Source organism: Psilocybe cubensis, chromosome 1, assembly GCF_017499595.1.
Source record: "Psilocybe cubensis strain MGC-MH-2018 chromosome 1, whole genome shotgun sequence".
NCBI classification, from domain to species: Eukaryota; Fungi; Basidiomycota; class Agaricomycetes; order Agaricales; family Agrocybaceae; genus Psilocybe; species Psilocybe cubensis.
In genome coordinates, this window is record NC_062999.1 from 1120855 (window position 1) to 1136690 (window position 15836).

At 46.3% G+C, this 15836-nt stretch overlaps 6 protein-coding genes across 6 annotated transcripts; 5 read left to right on the plus strand and 1 right to left on the minus strand.

Moving 5' to 3' along the window:
* Positions 1-261: 261 nt before the first annotated feature.
* Positions 262-1979, plus strand: JR316_0000313 (uncharacterized protein; the record flags this gene model as incomplete). Its single annotated transcript, XM_047886128.1, has 6 exons — positions 262-615; positions 673-725; positions 783-1266; positions 1323-1496; positions 1559-1711; positions 1779-1979. 6 exons carry the CDS (start codon positions 262-264, stop codon positions 1977-1979), a joined length of 1419 nt encoding a protein of 472 aa, XP_047753874.1.
* A 502-nt stretch (positions 1980-2481) lies between these two features.
* On the plus strand, positions 2482-3131 carry JR316_0000314 (Thioredoxin-like protein Clot; the record flags this gene model as incomplete). The annotated part of the gene is made up of 3 exons (XM_047886129.1): positions 2482-2735; positions 2862-2940; positions 3057-3131. The coding sequence occupies 3 exons, from the start codon at positions 2482-2484 to the stop codon at positions 3129-3131; spliced, it is 408 nt and encodes a 135-aa protein (XP_047753875.1).
* Positions 3132-3975: 844 nt separating this feature from the next.
* JR316_0000315 (Molybdenum cofactor biosynthesis protein 1) lies at positions 3976-6232 on the minus strand (the record flags this gene model as incomplete). Its single annotated transcript, XM_047886130.1, has 8 exons — positions 3976-4679; positions 4767-4938; positions 4985-5208; positions 5259-5482; positions 5539-5659; positions 5711-5878; positions 5931-6045; positions 6107-6232. The coding sequence occupies 8 exons, from the start codon at positions 6230-6232 to the stop codon at positions 3976-3978; spliced, it is 1854 nt and encodes a 617-aa protein (XP_047753876.1).
* A 284-nt stretch (positions 6233-6516) lies between these two features.
* On the plus strand, positions 6517-9271 carry JR316_0000316 (Proteasome subunit beta type-3; the record flags this gene model as incomplete). The annotated part of the gene is made up of 11 exons (XM_047886131.1): positions 6517-6519; positions 6570-6689; positions 6743-6807; positions 6870-7259; positions 7313-7335; positions 7616-7797; positions 7856-7978; positions 8035-8418; positions 8475-8802; positions 8871-9016; positions 9095-9271. The coding sequence occupies 11 exons, from the start codon at positions 6517-6519 to the stop codon at positions 9269-9271; spliced, it is 1941 nt and encodes a 646-aa protein (XP_047753877.1).
* An 828-nt stretch (positions 9272-10099) lies between these two features.
* On the plus strand, positions 10100-10927 carry JR316_0000317 (Protein NipSnap-like protein 2; the record flags this gene model as incomplete). The annotated part of the gene is made up of 5 exons (XM_047886132.1): positions 10100-10288; positions 10344-10513; positions 10569-10670; positions 10730-10802; positions 10859-10927. 5 exons carry the CDS (start codon positions 10100-10102, stop codon positions 10925-10927), a joined length of 603 nt encoding a protein of 200 aa, XP_047753878.1.
* Positions 10928-11564: 637 nt separating this feature from the next.
* JR316_0000318 (Nitrogen assimilation transcription factor nirA) lies at positions 11565-15734 on the plus strand (the record flags this gene model as incomplete). The annotated part of the gene is made up of 21 exons (XM_047886133.1): positions 11565-11769; positions 11937-12124; positions 12183-12333; positions 12386-12586; positions 12641-12708; positions 12759-12841; positions 12890-13084; positions 13136-13350; positions 13407-13511; positions 13565-13581; positions 13637-13758; positions 13818-13837; positions 13888-13946; positions 14012-14117; positions 14188-14416; positions 14477-14494; positions 14563-14648; positions 14700-14772; positions 14823-14842; positions 14906-14979; positions 15030-15734. The coding sequence occupies 21 exons, from the start codon at positions 11565-11567 to the stop codon at positions 15732-15734; spliced, it is 2940 nt and encodes a 979-aa protein (XP_047753879.1).
* Between the last annotated feature and the right edge of the window lie 102 nt (positions 15735-15836).

The following is a 15836-nucleotide window of genomic DNA, read 5'->3' on the forward strand; positions in this document are numbered from 1 at the left end:
TCCATCTCTTTCCACCCTCCTTCTCTTCGTTTCTCTTCCCCCTTTCTTTTTCTTTCGTTCTTTTTTTTGAACGCGGTACGTCTTTTTCTGTTATACTGGCTCTCTTGCGGTCCTTATTTATCCCTTCCCTAGTTGCTCGTAGCACCGTTTCGTACACCGCACCTGCAAGACAGTGTCAACGCCAGCGTAGATCGCTCTATAATCGCTACAACATCGTATTCTTTTTTTGCATCTTTGCAGCCCACTTTCTTTTAAGTCATCATGAAATCGATTGCCTTTGGTCTTTCTCTTGTGAGCGCCGCTGTGGCTCAAATCAGCGTGGTGGGGATTTCCATGGTCTCTGTCGACCCCTCGGCTACCGCTTCGGTCGCTGCGTCCAGCTCTTCCGCAGGAGCCTCGGATTCCATCATCACACCAACACCCACCCCTGCTGGAGGGTATGGCGGAGGGTATGGAGGAGCAGAGCCGTCCATTCAGACGCAGGCTCCCCAGAGTTCGATTGATTTCTACCAGTACATGCCCTATTCTTCCTACCAGAACGGTGGATACAAAACTCTCCAGTGTGGTTACGGATACTCGAAGCAGTCGGATGGGTCCTGCAAAAGGCTGTCTTGGGTACGTCCTTACCAATTTTGAGGGTTCAATTTAAATGCCGAGACTTTTTCTTTTCAGTACACGGATGTCGAATCGTGCTATGCTACCACAATTATTAACATTGAGAACAAGTGAGATTTTGCGGTGTTTATGCATCACTTTTTTGCTTACTTGCTTCTTCTTTTCAGCAACTGTGGAGGCTACGGTTATGGCTACAACGGTGGATATAACTACAACAGCGTCCAGACGGTCACTGTGACCTCTACGTCTGTATCGACGACGACCTGCACAGAAACTGCCACGAAGACTGAGCTCTCTACCCAACTTGTGCCTACCACCGTTACGATGCACGAGACTGTTTTCCAGACCATGACCGACGTCCAAAGTGTTACTCAAACCCAAGTCGTTACCTCTGTGGAAGTTGTGCCAACTACCCGAGTCTGGATTTCGACTGAGATCGTCGATAAGACCCACGTCATTGAGCACACCATGACTGCAACAGAGACTATGACACAGACCAACATTTACACTCAGACTGCGACCCAGACCGACACTGCTACGGAGACCGTCAAGGAGACAATGACCGACTTTGTCACCCGCACTCAACTTAGCACGATCATCCAGCCCACTACGTACACCAAGGTTTGGGTCTCGACACAGGTCATCGATAACGTGAGTAATGGTAAAATCTCTATGGAACTTCCACTTAATTTCACGGTGAAATATAGACGAAGACAATCGAGAAAACTATGACCGACACCGTTACTTCGGCCGTCACCTCTATACAAACTGCCACCTTGACAGAGACCATGACTGACAGTGTAACGGTCACTCAAGTCAGTACCTACGTACAGCCCACCACCGTCACATCAGTGTGGAAGGAGACCAAGACCATTGACAACGTACGTTTCAGCCTCATCAGAAATGTCACGATGAAGAACTGATAATATAATCACCCATTTAGACCCAAACAGTTGTGAACACCATCACATCTACTCAGGTTATGGATAGAACTTACACAACTACCTGGGTATCGACAGCCACCGCTACCGCCACTGCGACTACAACTGAGATCAAGAAGGTATTGGAAACTGGTCTTTCAGAGTGCCTTGGCAAGGTAGGTTTTCTTTCTTCTTAGGGATTTCTGAACACCCAGCCGATTAAAATCTTGTGATACTTTGCAGTGCAAGTCGCAATACTGGTTGACGACAGGAAACAGCAACCAATGGAACACCTACGCCAGCCCCCCTGCCGCGACCACCACTGCTGCCAGCTACGGTGGGTCCTCGGGATCATATGGCTCAAGCGGCTCGTCGTCTGGCGGCTATGGAGGATCATATGGCTCAAGTGGCTCGTCGTCTGGCGGCTATGGAGGATCATACTAAAGCTTTAAGTCAAAAAGATTCTCCTTAACAGGTCTCTGTTTCCGCAGCTTACACTGCCGTCATGTCATAACGTCACTCATCGTAGAGTTTTTTCCGTTCTGGCCGTACTGATACACAAACCACGGACCCTCACCCCGCATTAACATAAAGCTTGCTCACAACGGACTATTATATATACCTTCGATTTCTTTCGAGCTGCTATCAATATTTGGTGCTTAATACGTTTTTCAATGCGTAGTTATTTTTTCTTTGTTGACAGGTGTTCACTTGCCCCAAACGGTTCTTCTTTCGACGTATTTATCCCTTTTTCTTCTTACCCTCTACTACTGTCTTTCGCTTTCTCTGGTCCAGGTCTACTAGGTTAGCGTTGCAATGAAATGCATTGAAAAGCGCTATATAAATGATGGAAAGATTTACTCATTCGAAAGAAAGATGACGTCATTAGCAGCATCAGTTGAATGCTCTTCAGATCGATACTCTTTGCCATTCAACACCCTTGATCATGCCTCTATACATCGCAGATGGATCGATTGACCCTCTCTCTCTCCTATCTGTACCGGAGAAGTTTGTGATCTTTTACTCTTCCATTGTAGATGGACAGATGTGGTGTCCAGTGTGTCCTAGACTGTCGTTTGAGCTGATTCGGGATCTGATTTCTGTTGATCAGGATTGTCGAGAAATTGACCAGCTTGTACAGAACACGTTTTCCGAAGGCGGCCCAGCAGCTCTAATTGTCTACGTCGGCGATAGAGGACAGTGAGTTACTCATCTTTGCAACTCCTCGAATCGCCAGGGGACCTTTACTCGAGCGAAAACCATTGCAACCATCATTTTCTCATGTTTTCTCTATTTTTTCCTTTGTTCTGTCTGTTTCCTCCTTAGATGGAAAACGGCGTCTAATGTGTACCGCCAAGAACCATGGAAGATCACGAGCGTACCGACAATCGTGCGCTTGAAAGACGTGCGTCCAATCTTTCTTTTCTCTGTAGAATGTTGTTGCCGGCGTGCCCTACTTTCGGGCAGTGCCTGAGGTACCTTGTGATTCTGTGAACCGCTAACCTGGTTCTGTGTTTTTAGGGAAAGGAAGAGGCGAGGCTCGAGGATCCTGGTCCCATTCAGCAGGGAATCGCAGCTTTTGTCAAGCCACAATAAATATTACCGCATCAATAAAAGCCAATTTTTGCATCGAAGTACTCTGAATTCAGTATTGTTTTTTTTTTTTGCCTCGTCGGTGATTGTACTATAGTGCTCAGGCGATTTGCACGTTCTTCCAAGATTTTTTCGCCAATTTAAAGTGCCATCTTCATATTAAAAAGCAGCTAAGCGCATGCCCCGAGGAACTGGAACTTAAACATATTGCCATGGAAGCGGCAAAATGTGAAGGCTTATTTGTCGATCGGGGATCCTCACTACGTTTCAATGGGTACTTACAGGCAGCCAATGTTGGCCACAAGTAAACTCTGAATTCTACGGATCGATGTCCAGGTCAGTTTCGGTAGACTTCACCGTCCGCGTTCAATCCATCGACTGGGTCGTTCTAATTAATCCTCATATCAATAATCAAGACAGCCAACTGTGCAGCGGGTAGGGGGTGGCAGCAAATACGCATCAATACCCTCGGCGATACATATTATGCGTCCGGTACCCAACACAACACTCGGTCCTTAGTCCGTATGCATGCACATTGTCAGCATGCATTGTGTGTTCAAATCTCGAAACCATCGTAACGATGAATGTTTCACTTACGGGTTTAAATAAGCTTAGAGAGCTTAGATTTACTTTCAATACCAGAGTCACCCTTGCGCTATCCAGAATCAGAGATACTGATATTAGAACTAATATAATTCTGATTAGTCGGGAACAACTCAAAAATAGTACGGTATCACAATTCGCCTAGGGCCCCACAGTTGCGTTTCCAAACATCATCGGGTCTTGTTTCACGGATACGTTTAGACGGATGGTAGTAGATGGTAGTAACACAAACTTTTAGATGGTGTCAAGTATCGCATAGCATTGTATCAATCTCTGGCCTGCTGAAATCACCACTTCGTCCGCCAGCTTTGTGAGTGACCATAATTTCACCGATAATCATTTCCTGCCCAGCCACAGCTTTCAGCATGTCCCAGACTGTCAACAGGCCTACAGACACAGATGTCAATGCCTCCATTTCGACTCCAGTCTTGCCCTCGCATGCAACGGTCGCAGTACATAGAATGCTATACGTTACATCTTCGCCACTTCCTGATTTTCTTGTTGTAGTCTCTGGCTGTAGAACAACGCCAATTTTTGAAAGTGCGAGAGGATGGCAAAGCGGTATCAAAGATGAAGTTTGTTTTGCCCCCATAATCGCAGCCAGCTGGGCAACCGTTAGCACGTCACCCTTGTGCCTCGCTTTGGCGACGGCTCTAGATTCTGCGGATGAGGACGAAGAATCTTCCGTTGGGTAGGAGGCTGTGACTAATTCATATGCCAGTTTCGTTATGTATATTCGACCAGAAGCTGTCGCAGTGCGCTTCGTGGGCTGTTTCTCGCCAACATCAACCATAGATGCACGACCACGTTCGTCGATGTGGGTTAGTGATGGCGATGGTGATGATGAGGTGCTATAAACACGTAAACCTGACTTCTGGTGTCTGTGCACTGAACCTGAAGGTGAATGAACTAAATGTAATGTTGGGTACATTGATTTCTTGAGGCGGCCTGGTGATAGAAAGTGAATAAGAGTGTGCACATAGTGGAAATATGTAAGGCAATACACACATTGTTCATGAAAGAAGAACACTCAACCACCAATAAGTATCATCGGACGATTTGTGATGACATCAATGTCTTCCATGCCTGCGTGTTTTTCTTTCTTCCCAGACACTGAGCGTCCGATAGTTTCCAGAAGCTCTTGATCGGACGCTCCCGTGCGAAGTTTATCGCGGAGGGAGACTTCTGTCGCGTCGAATAGGCAAACCTACATTTATGAGTACAAAACTTCGACACAAAACAAAAGAACGTACTTTTATTTGGCCATCCGCAGTTAGACGCAGACGATTGCAGGAACTGCAAAAATGATCTGACATGCTTGAAATAAACCCAAAATGCCCTTTGTGGCCTGGTATCGACCATGACCTTGCCGTGTCGTTGAGTTCGTCTGGTGCGCGTTCCACATTCGGGTGCTTAGCCCGTATACGTTCCAACAATTCAGACGAAGGGACCATCTTCTTTTTGTCCCATTTATTGCCTGGAAACAGCTTGAACATCTCAGTTTCCGAAGGATCAAGAAAGGCGAACCTGTAAACGGCATAAATTCGATGAACCGCACTGAGATATTCTCAGTTTTTGTCATTTCTACGAAGTCAAGGACCTCTGAGTCGTTCAAATCTTTGATGACCACGACATTAATCTTCACAGATGCGAGAGGGGATTCAAGAGCTACTTTGAGAGCTTTTAGAACCGCATCATGACCTCTTCGCCGAGTGATGAGCTCAAATTTGAATGGATCTAAAGTATCGAGACTACAGTCCATCGGGGTAAGTTCCTGTGCCCATAGAGTATGAATCAAAAAGCAAACCTCAGGTTAAGATGACTCAGGCCATTTTCAACTAACTGGGGCAGGTGACGATGGAGAGCAAGGCCATTTGAAGTCATTCCAATGGATTTCAAGCCATATTTTCGCAATGAATTCAAGTCACCTGCATTATTGTTCAATTTACAGCGGTTTGCCGAATACCAGATACACGCACCGATAATCTCTGCTATCCCTTTACGAATGGTTGGCTCTCCGCCGGTAAGCCTGATCTTAGTAACACCACTTTTGACAAAAAGTGTAGCCAGACGTATGATTTCTGCGTTGGTCAACAGTTTGCCATCAGGAGAGAGTTCTATGCCTTCGCTTGGCATGCAATAAAAGCCTGAAAAAGGTCGGTAACCTTTAAAAGCATAGAAGTAGTAGGAGTGACAAACATCGTAGGTTGCACCTCTCTGTCAGAGATATTCTCAGATAGTTATGCTGGCGATTGAATGTGTCTATCAAGTGCTTGTTTACAGGTGAAGCAAAGTCGATCTCGCGGATTCTGGCCTGGGCCACCGGATGAATGTGAGCAAAATTTGATCCTCGCAGTCAAAATGGTTTACCGCACCTGAGCACGACGCTGCAAGTTCAACGAAGTTGATGGCAACTCAACTTGAGTTGCGATGCCTCTGGCCATCGAAAGAGGAAGCTTTGTCCATAAATTCGGAGTGATTTTGGTCGCAGGAAAAGTCATTGTTCAGCAAGAGATATGATTTCATGGATTTATAAGAAACTGGACGCCATAAACTCCTATGATAACGGATATACGGTGATGGTCGGTGAGATGACTCCCAAAACACACTTGGTCGAACTTCGGTTAGTCTGAACCAGCAACTGAACAGCGGTCCGGTGCTGCCAGTCGCGTGACGGCTGTTACAGAAACGACGCGTCACCTCAATAGCATTGGCGGGCAAGACGCGTAATTCTCTACCACTTTCACTTTCTTCAGACCATTATTTCCCTTACGCATATTTCAACATGGTGAGTATCCTAATGCTACTACCCTCAACCGTTGTTGACTCTTTCTATAGTCGATCATGGATAACAACGGTGGCTCCGTGATAGCCATGGTAGGAAAGGACTGCGTAGCCATCGCCTCAGATTTGCGATTGGGAAATCAAGCTCTCGGAATCTCGTCAAACTTTCAAAGGGTAAGCAAATGAATATATAAAACTGGTTTACTATAGAATAACATACTGTTTAGATATTCCCTGTGACAGATCGAATCTTCCTTGGTCTTCCCGGTCTTGCAACAGATGTTGCAACAGTGTAAGGCGCTTTCAATTACCATGCCTTGAAATACCCATACTAAAAGAAATTTGAAAATATAGGCATGAACGTCTACGTTACAGGCTCAATATGTATACAATTAAAGAAGAACGCGAAATCGAACCAGAAACTTTTGCCCATCTGGTATCTTCAACCCTATATGAACATCGTTTTGGGCCCTATTTTGTCGAGCCCGTTATGGCCGGTATTTCGAAGACACCATCAGGCGGCGTGAAACCCTTCATTGCGGCGACTGATCTTATTGGATGTCTAAACTTTGCGAAGGACTTTGTCGTTGCAGGAACCGCGAGTTCGAAGCTGTACGGTGTGGCTGAAGGTCTCTGGGAGCCAGATTTGGAACCTGAGGATTTGTTCGAGACGATCTCGCAGACATTAATGAATGCCGTCGACCGTGATGCATTCTCCGGTTGGGGTTGCGTTGTGCATGTAATGTCAGTATGTCCACCCAATTTCATCTACAGTTACTAATTTCCGCCTTCTGCAGAACGAAAGACAGAGTAGTCACGCGTACGCTGAAAGGAAGGATGGATTAACTTCGCTATGCTTCTCTCGTCCGTTACCTACTGTTGTTATTGACTTCAAATTGTATATCCTTTCGTCCTCTTTGCTCAGAAGGGCAAGCCATTCTCACGCTTGCCACCTCTGGTTGGTACCCAGTTCCTTCGGCTTCAGCAGCCATTTCATAGTAATGGGTATGCAATGTTGGCATATTTTCAAGCTTTTATCGCGATTTTCATTGTCTCCTTCATCGCGATTATTGTCGGACCATCAAATGACCTTTCTCAAGATACATTTCGAGTGGCTGACCACATATATGGGCACACTCTCAATACGACCGTGGTTATCTTGAATTGGTCGCGATTTGACAATGTCAAACTAATTACTTCAACCATCTGCAAAAATCTACTGAATGATACGGTACAAACTATCATTGTGTGGAACAACAATCCTATCCCTTTATCCTATGAGGTGTGTAGTCTTGTTTTTGTCCTCGTTCAAGGATGAAAGCTAACTTACGCATTTATAGAACTTTATGAACGGCTCCTGTCCACAATGGGCATTAAACATAATAAACTCTCCCGAAAATCTATACTTTGAGGCGCGTTATGTAGCCTGCACGTACGCTGGTACTGAGTTTTGTTTTATCCAGGTAAATTGTATGCTATATCTTCTCCTTCCGAATCTTTGCGCTTAAGTGTGGCATAGGACGACGATTACTTTGTTCTACCTACAGTTATCAAAATGTTGACCTTGCGGATGCAAGAGAAATCTTTGAATTCTATTCACCTACAGCCACCACATGACATGCTTTCCAGCCAACTCAGGACTATCAACATTGATTCTTCTGTTCATACTACCTTTGCATGGTTGGGTTATGGAACTATCATCAAACGCTCGTTAGCTGTCGAATTCTTAGCTTTACTAGAAAAACTGCAACTTTCCGACGAAGTACATAAAATGTCGGATAACTACTTCACTATACTCAGCAATACGGTTCCTGAACGATGGTTTGATCCTGGGACACTTCTGGGAGGTGGGCAGCCATTCACGGTTGGTGCAGAAGGAGAACAGAGGAACAATCAGCATATTGTAATATCCATGCTTCTGACATTTTTATCTGCATTGACATTCGAGACGAAACATAGATCAGGGCAGCAAGTATTTTGAACTCTATCACACAAAATGATGTTCATGCTTTGGATCTGCCTTATGTCCGCTTTCCACCGCAGTCAAAGACAGAGGATGATAGCTCCCGCGCACCGTGTCAACGCGACTTGTGCTTGGTCGAGACTTCTATCCGTCTGTTCCCGCAAGAGTTCGACAAATCGCTTGTGTCGGGAGTTTCAGATATACTCGAACTTGAGAAACGTAGGTTAGAACATCTAGGCGAAATAAGGAAGTTTCATTATCTGGAATTTCCCCCGTCGAACATGGTGGATTCCCGGTATGATACGGTCTTCCGTAGCTTTGACAGTAAGTTGCTTGGCTTTTACTCTGGAGTAGTGTCTTTGCCTAATTATCCGAACTGACTGTGTTGGTAGATGCCAAAGCGGGAGATTGGATTATCTTGGATATGTTCCGACCTTTCACGTCCAGTCAATCCACGTTTGTCTTAGTAGTTGGTCGGGAAACCGAACCTATTCTTCGGGAGGCTATTTATGAAGTCTCCCGGGACGGAAAAATCTGGGTGAGTTTTAATAACTCTGTAACCGCCAATTGCCCTGTTGTCGCTGATTGCATGGTATTTCTGCGTTATCAACTTTAGGATGGTTTTTCCAATGCCTTGGAGTGCTTCGATATGTTGAAGACAGAACATACTGCTATAGCACAGTTAATGGCATGTAAGATTGTGTGTGAAGGTGGTGGACAACGATTTTACAGAGTGCGCTTGTTGGATGATATACAACAGAAATGGGTTATACATGAAGTATTTGTCGAATGAATTAGAATCACTTGACCTCCTGGAGTTCCACCTGAACCCATTTATTTGATATGAGTTAATTTAGGATTCTGGGGTAAGGGGTTAAGAGATGTTTTGTTTTCGAGGGACATGAGGAAAAGAACCAAAAGTATCGTCGGTCATCTTATTAATCCCAAGTAATAGAGGCGTAGCCTTGATAGCATTCCTTTGCACACCGCAAGCAAAATTCCAAACAACTTTGCAGGCTTTTGAAGCCTCCCCCTATCCCGTTTGTGGATCAATTTTCAATATGGTGAATTTCCAATTGGCCTGGGTCATAGGCGGGTCTCCGCTTACGTCATACTCTCCTGGTATACGCGAGGGCAGCGTGCGGTGATGTTGGCTTTACGCCGCTTGCTCTCACTCATTCTTATATTCGTTTTCTTGAAAGTAATCCTTAATCCAATGTTCGTCACAGCTGTTCGTCGTGTGGCCACACCTGGAACCCTGGGCACAGCGAAACGTAGCATCTCTGTACAGGTAGTATGAACATTTCATTGGTTGCTTGGGACCCTCAGGTCGGCATGAATGTCGTGATACTGACGACGAAACAATGCACAGTCCTTACTACATGGATCTCCGGAGGCTAAACAGGCAGGAGACCTCGATATCCAGCAGCACTCACGATTGGTTGGAAGGGGGAAATATATCCATGAGTTCCAAAGTAAGAGCACTGTCGTGTTTACATTTCGATGTGTGCATTCCTGAACGTTTTCTTCAGCACATCGCGTGAAACCCGAAAAGGTCGAAGAATATAAGAAGGCTGCGTAAGTTTTGGGTTGACAGTACTGTCGTTGCCAAGCGTGGCGCATGCTAAAAGCTGGTTCGGCGCGTAGGGAACGTTACTACAAGGGAATGAAGGAAGATTCGAATCTTCGTGTCAAGCTATCAGGGAATTGGGAAACACTTGTTGGAGATCAAGACACTTTTATCCACATTTTGGAATACGAGAACTATGCAGGATATGACAAGACTACACAACTTGTCAGGTCAACGGAGGTAAGGTTTGATAATATGGAATAGGTTGTCCGATGAAACTAATACGTACACACAGCACCTTGAAGCATATCGAGCCATGCTGCCTTTCCTAACATCACGCACGACGCAGCTAAACCAAGAGTTCGCGATCTTGCCAACGGCTCCCCCACATGCTGAGGGGGGGATTTTTGAGCTGAGGACCTATCAGTTGAAGCCCGGAACACTTCTTGAATGGGAGAACACATGGTAAGATTCGTATGAATTTAGAGACATTCCCAGGTTTAAACGGCTGCTTTGACAGGAGAAGAGGCATCGAAGCGCGGCGCAAGTCCGTCGCTCCTGTTGGAGCATGGTTTTCGCAAGTGGGACGTTTACATCAGGTTCATCATATGTGGCAATATCCGTAAGTCACAACCCGGACTTCTGAAAACTAGACCACTGAAATCCTTGGTCTTGATTCAGGGACTTGCAAACGCGGAGGGATATCCGAGAGAAAGCATGGCAGATCGATGGTTGGGCAGAGACGGTTTCAAAGGTATGACGGCACTGTTTTGATCTATGAGAAGATTTTCTTGACGGGGTTCTGTTCAGACTGCTCAACTGGCAGAGTCGATGGATGCTTTCATTTTGACACCACTATCATTTAGCCCTCTGAAATAAGGCAATCGTTGTATTTCTATATCATTTTTCACAATTAGCGAGGCTTCTATTACGGCGACTCTGGACCTTCTAATGAAGAGTAAAATACACTGGCAGGCGGCGTGAGCTTGCGACTTGTATCTCATGACGAACGGAGGAGATAACTGATAATAGCGCAGCACACGAGTAAGTTCCGAGATGCTTTGCCCAAGACTAATCTACTTCTCACACCCTGGAGTGTGTGATCGTGAAGAAATTAGGTTGCGAACAAACGACGGGGATGTTATACTTGCATATACAACATTTAAACGGAATACCATCGGGATACCTCGGGAAATCAGGGGAAGCGGGCATGCTCCGCAGCGTCAGGCGCCAACTTGTTTGAGCGGAGAGTGTAAGAGATTGAGAGATGTGCTCACGGGAGAAGGAAAGCTACCGAATGAGCTGGTTGACCAAGAAACTGGGTTGAAGAGACCTGGGACCATCTGGCAGTGTGTGAATGATTGCCGGCGGCTCTGCGGTTCGATCACCCATGACAAGCGCTCACGTGCGCCCCTTCGCGTCTCAGGCCAAGATCAGTCATTCCAAATACATCCAATATTGTACGTCTTGACTCCATCCTCCATCCATTAATCTTCTTCAATACTACTCCCCAACTATGGAGTGGCACGAATCAGACCAGTCCGACGACGAGCATCACCATCTAGACGAATCACAGACAACCTCCAGGAAGCGAAGCAGCAGAGGTACCTCTTTCCCTATGTCTCTCAATATTAGCATCTCTGAGCCGTTGATCACAGCATGCGATCAGTGTCGCAAGACGAAGAGCAAATGCGAGAGATCTGGAGGAGATATGAAGACATGTAAAAGCTGCGCGCTGACGGGAACAGGCAAGTCGTCCGGGATATTTGTGCCTCACAGTTCAATCATGTCTCATTCATCGCTCACTATCTAGCTTGCACTTTTTTGGGTATGCCAATTGCAGTTCGCCGTCATTCCTGAAATATATTCACCTTGGATACCGTAACAGGCCCAAGCTATAAACGTGGTCCACCAAAAGGTTATATCCATGCTATCGAGCAGCGTTGGCACCAGGTAGAAGCACTTTTAGGCTCTATTCTTCAGTGCCCCGATCCGAGGGTGCAGAGCATTGTCTCTGATCTTCGGCAGGATGATTTGGCCAGAGAGATTCTTGGGAGAGTAGATTCGGGACCTTACGTGCGTATTTGAATTTCAACTCATGTCTCTTGGGCTCAAACGATGATATCATATACAGGGACCGTCTGGCCGACGGACGCAACGAGCAGACGCAACGAAAGAGGATTTTTTCGCCTCGATATTGAAGAGCAATGAAAGCGCTCACGGAGATTCATCAAGGGCTCGGAGGCAGTCGCGGGTTTCAAGAGAGATTGTTTCGTCAAATCAAGGTAAGATGGATCTCTTTTTTCCTGACTGGCTTCACTAACTAAAACTTCGAAGATCATGGTCTTTCCGTTGTGCCCACAAAAGAATGGCAAGACAACCTATCGAAACGTTTGGCATTTGGTCCTAGCGCAAGCACCAGCACCCGACTACCTGATGATCAAGGTGCTCCCTCATCACGTCGAAGGCGATTAAACGATAACAACGGACTGTCTCCATCGAATTGGAACCAGTTGTATACGATTGATCCTGCCCCGGGTATGTTTATTTTTATCACCTTTGGTTATCTCTTCTAATGTGTTTGACGTCTAGATGAAACTGACGAACTAAAGAACACATCTGAGGGTATGGGCCAATTGTCATTGGATGAGAACCAAGAAGTAAGATATTGTGCTTGATGTTTTGACACGTAATGGCTGAAGCTCAGTAGGTCCGTTTCCATGGGCAAGCCAGCGGGCTACATCTTCTTGGTCGAAACGAGCGGACAGATGATCGAATAGAGGGTGGTGTATGGTATGTTTCTTGTTGACTCCCTTTGATTCGGTCTGATGAGAATCTCAGGCGCCTACCCATGGCCAGAGTATGGCCCCCTTCTAAATTTGGCATCGACACACAAGCACTACCCTATCCACGCGTTGATCTACCCCCACAAAACATTCAGGATGAACTAATTGACCTCTACTTTATCAATATACACCCAGTCTTCCCGGTTATTCACAAAACAAGATTTTTGGCTGAATATAATTCAAGAAAAAGGTATGTAATTATCAATTTCGGATGTCATTTTTGTATTGATAACATGATCAGCGAGGGTCAAGACTTTAGAGATTCTCCCGGGACTAGCTCAGGATCTACATACTCATCACCGAGACCAGAGCCGACTCAAGAAGTCACCCGCCTACTGTTATTCTCAATGTTTGCTGTTGCCGCCCGCTACGTCGCCGACCAGCCAGATTCACGAGAAGGGAACAAGATGTGGGACGCTGGGTACGAATATTTGGACCACGCCCGCAAAATCTTGAGTAAAAGGCCTCAATCTGGAGTTAATTTGAAATTTTCATTCATGTTCTATTTTTAGCAAACGTGTTCCATGTATCCCGGCCATCGACGGTACAGGCATTGTTGCTCTTGGGATACAGGGAATTTGGCATTGGCTCTATGGAACAGGGATGGATATTTATCGGTGGGCTTTTATCAGGTGTTTTGTTTAGCATGCTGTTGATCGGGTTATGCCAGGTTCGGGCATTCGTATGGTGTGTGGTGCTTGTATCCGTTCGAATGATCGATTTCTGATTTGTATGGCTGTAGGCTTTTGACCTTGGCTTGAATTGTGATTCAGCGGGATGGAAAATGCACGGGCATGACCTGTTTTCACCCGAAGAAACGCAAACCCGACGTCAGATATGGTGGGCATGTACTTTAACAGACAGGTAAGCATGCGCCAATCCAAGATTTACCTGAACTGGTGCTGAATATATCCCTCCATTAGATATGGATCTATCTATATGGGTACGATTTTTCTCATTAAAACAATCTTCTGATATTGAAGGTGTTTGTAGGTCGTCCCACAATGATCAAAGATGAGGACTTCGATACTCCATTACCTGGTGTCGATCCTGTGAGTGTTTTTAGTACCTTTGTCGAATTTTACTCAATGCTCAGAAATCATTGGACGTGATATAGATACAAGATCGCCAGCCATGGCAGCCTAGTCTAACCAGAGATAACATTCCTTACCCTCCGGTCCCTGGCCGAGTTATGAGCGCATTTTGTGCTACGTCTCGATTAGGTGGGTTCACTTATCTATTTTCTCTCACCCTGTCATAAATTTAATTTTTCTTTTTGTTTTCTTCGAAAAGCCGTAATTTTGGGTGCCATCGTGACCCAAATATATCCGGTGCGCTCTAGGTCAAGCTCGACACGACACACCATGCTGGCTGACTTGGAGAGCCGGCTGGACCAATGGTATATCACACTACCTGACGAACTACATTACGACGGCTCAAGTAAGAAATTGACACCGCCACCGCAAATATGTTATCTGCACGTGCGATATTGGGGGGCGGTTCTGTTACTTCATCGTGCTTTGTGAGCATTGTTCTGTCAATGTTCCGTATTTCCCGCGACTGAATCATCTGGTTTTCTTAGCATACCCAATTGGAAAGGGTGCGGACTTTGAGTGTTGTTCATTGGAGAAATTTTGGCTTATTTCTTTTTGGTTCTCTTCTGGACAGGCAACCACAGGCGCTTCATCGTTCGTCTGTGGGCACGCGGGCGTTTGATCTCTCGCATTCGGCCGCGTGCCATATCATTTCGATCGGTACTATAATGGATTATCACCGAGAATAGGAGGCTAATGTGTTGTTTTTAGTAACGAGTTACAGGGAGACCTTTACTATGAAAAAGGCGTCCCCATTCTTGACGTCCTATCTCCTAGCTGCAGCGTAAGCGTTATGTTTGCATCCGTCCGTTCGGGATCTGACTCATCGTTTAGAATAATGCACATTTTGACGCGTAAGTTGCCGAGAATACCAAGAATTTTTTTGTGCTTGGGCGCTAAATCGGCTATATTTCCAGTAACTGTTCGACCGGATAATATTGAGGCGAGTGTTGCACTGCAGAATTGCATGACGGCTCTCAAGGAAATGGAGGTATGCTATATTTGTACAACAACAAAGGTTCTTTGTTGAATACATGACAGGTCGTGTGGCCGAGTGCAGCGCGTGCGTGGGAGCTGCTTAACGGGGTGCATTTGCGCGCACAGGCGCACCCGCTTGCGCAACCCATGCGCTCCCCGCCGCAGTATGCGTACACAGACCGCAATAAGCGGGGGGCACAGGATGCATTTGGGGACGAGAAGCCATCGGATTATCTTCAGCGCGAGGTGTTCAGGCCTTCCGCGTCTGGCACGCCGGACCACACGGCCAGCGGCGGGGGCGAGCTGGTGAACGAGAGCAATCTGAATGCAAATGGTGTACAGGATGTCAGCACGCGGCTGATGGCGCACATGCTGGGGCTGGAGATCCCTGGGGTAGAGCCGTCGACGTCGTACTATCCTGGGTACGAGTGGTGGCCGCGGATGAACCAGGGCGGGGGGTATACGATTACGCCCCAGCAAGCGTCTCAGCAGCAGCAGCAACAACAACAACAACAGCAGCAACAGCAGCAGCAGCAGGGAGGACAAAGCGGACAGTATGCCACGAGTGCGGAGTTTGGTGGGGCTGAGATGCAGCAGAGCCTTGGGGCGGCTGGGGGAGGCGGGGCTGGGAACTTGGATGGGACAAACTGGGAACAGAGCATGGCTGGAACTGGGGTGGGGCAGGTGGGTGACTATGGAATGACGGCTGGGAATAGCCACACTGGCAATTTGAACTACACGTATGACTTTGGACAGTATGGGTTGTAGTATAAATATTATTGTATAGTATGGGACTTATTATGTTTGTGAGAATCTAATCTGTTTTTCTGATGGTTGGTTACGTGAGCGGATGTGATCGCAATCACCTTG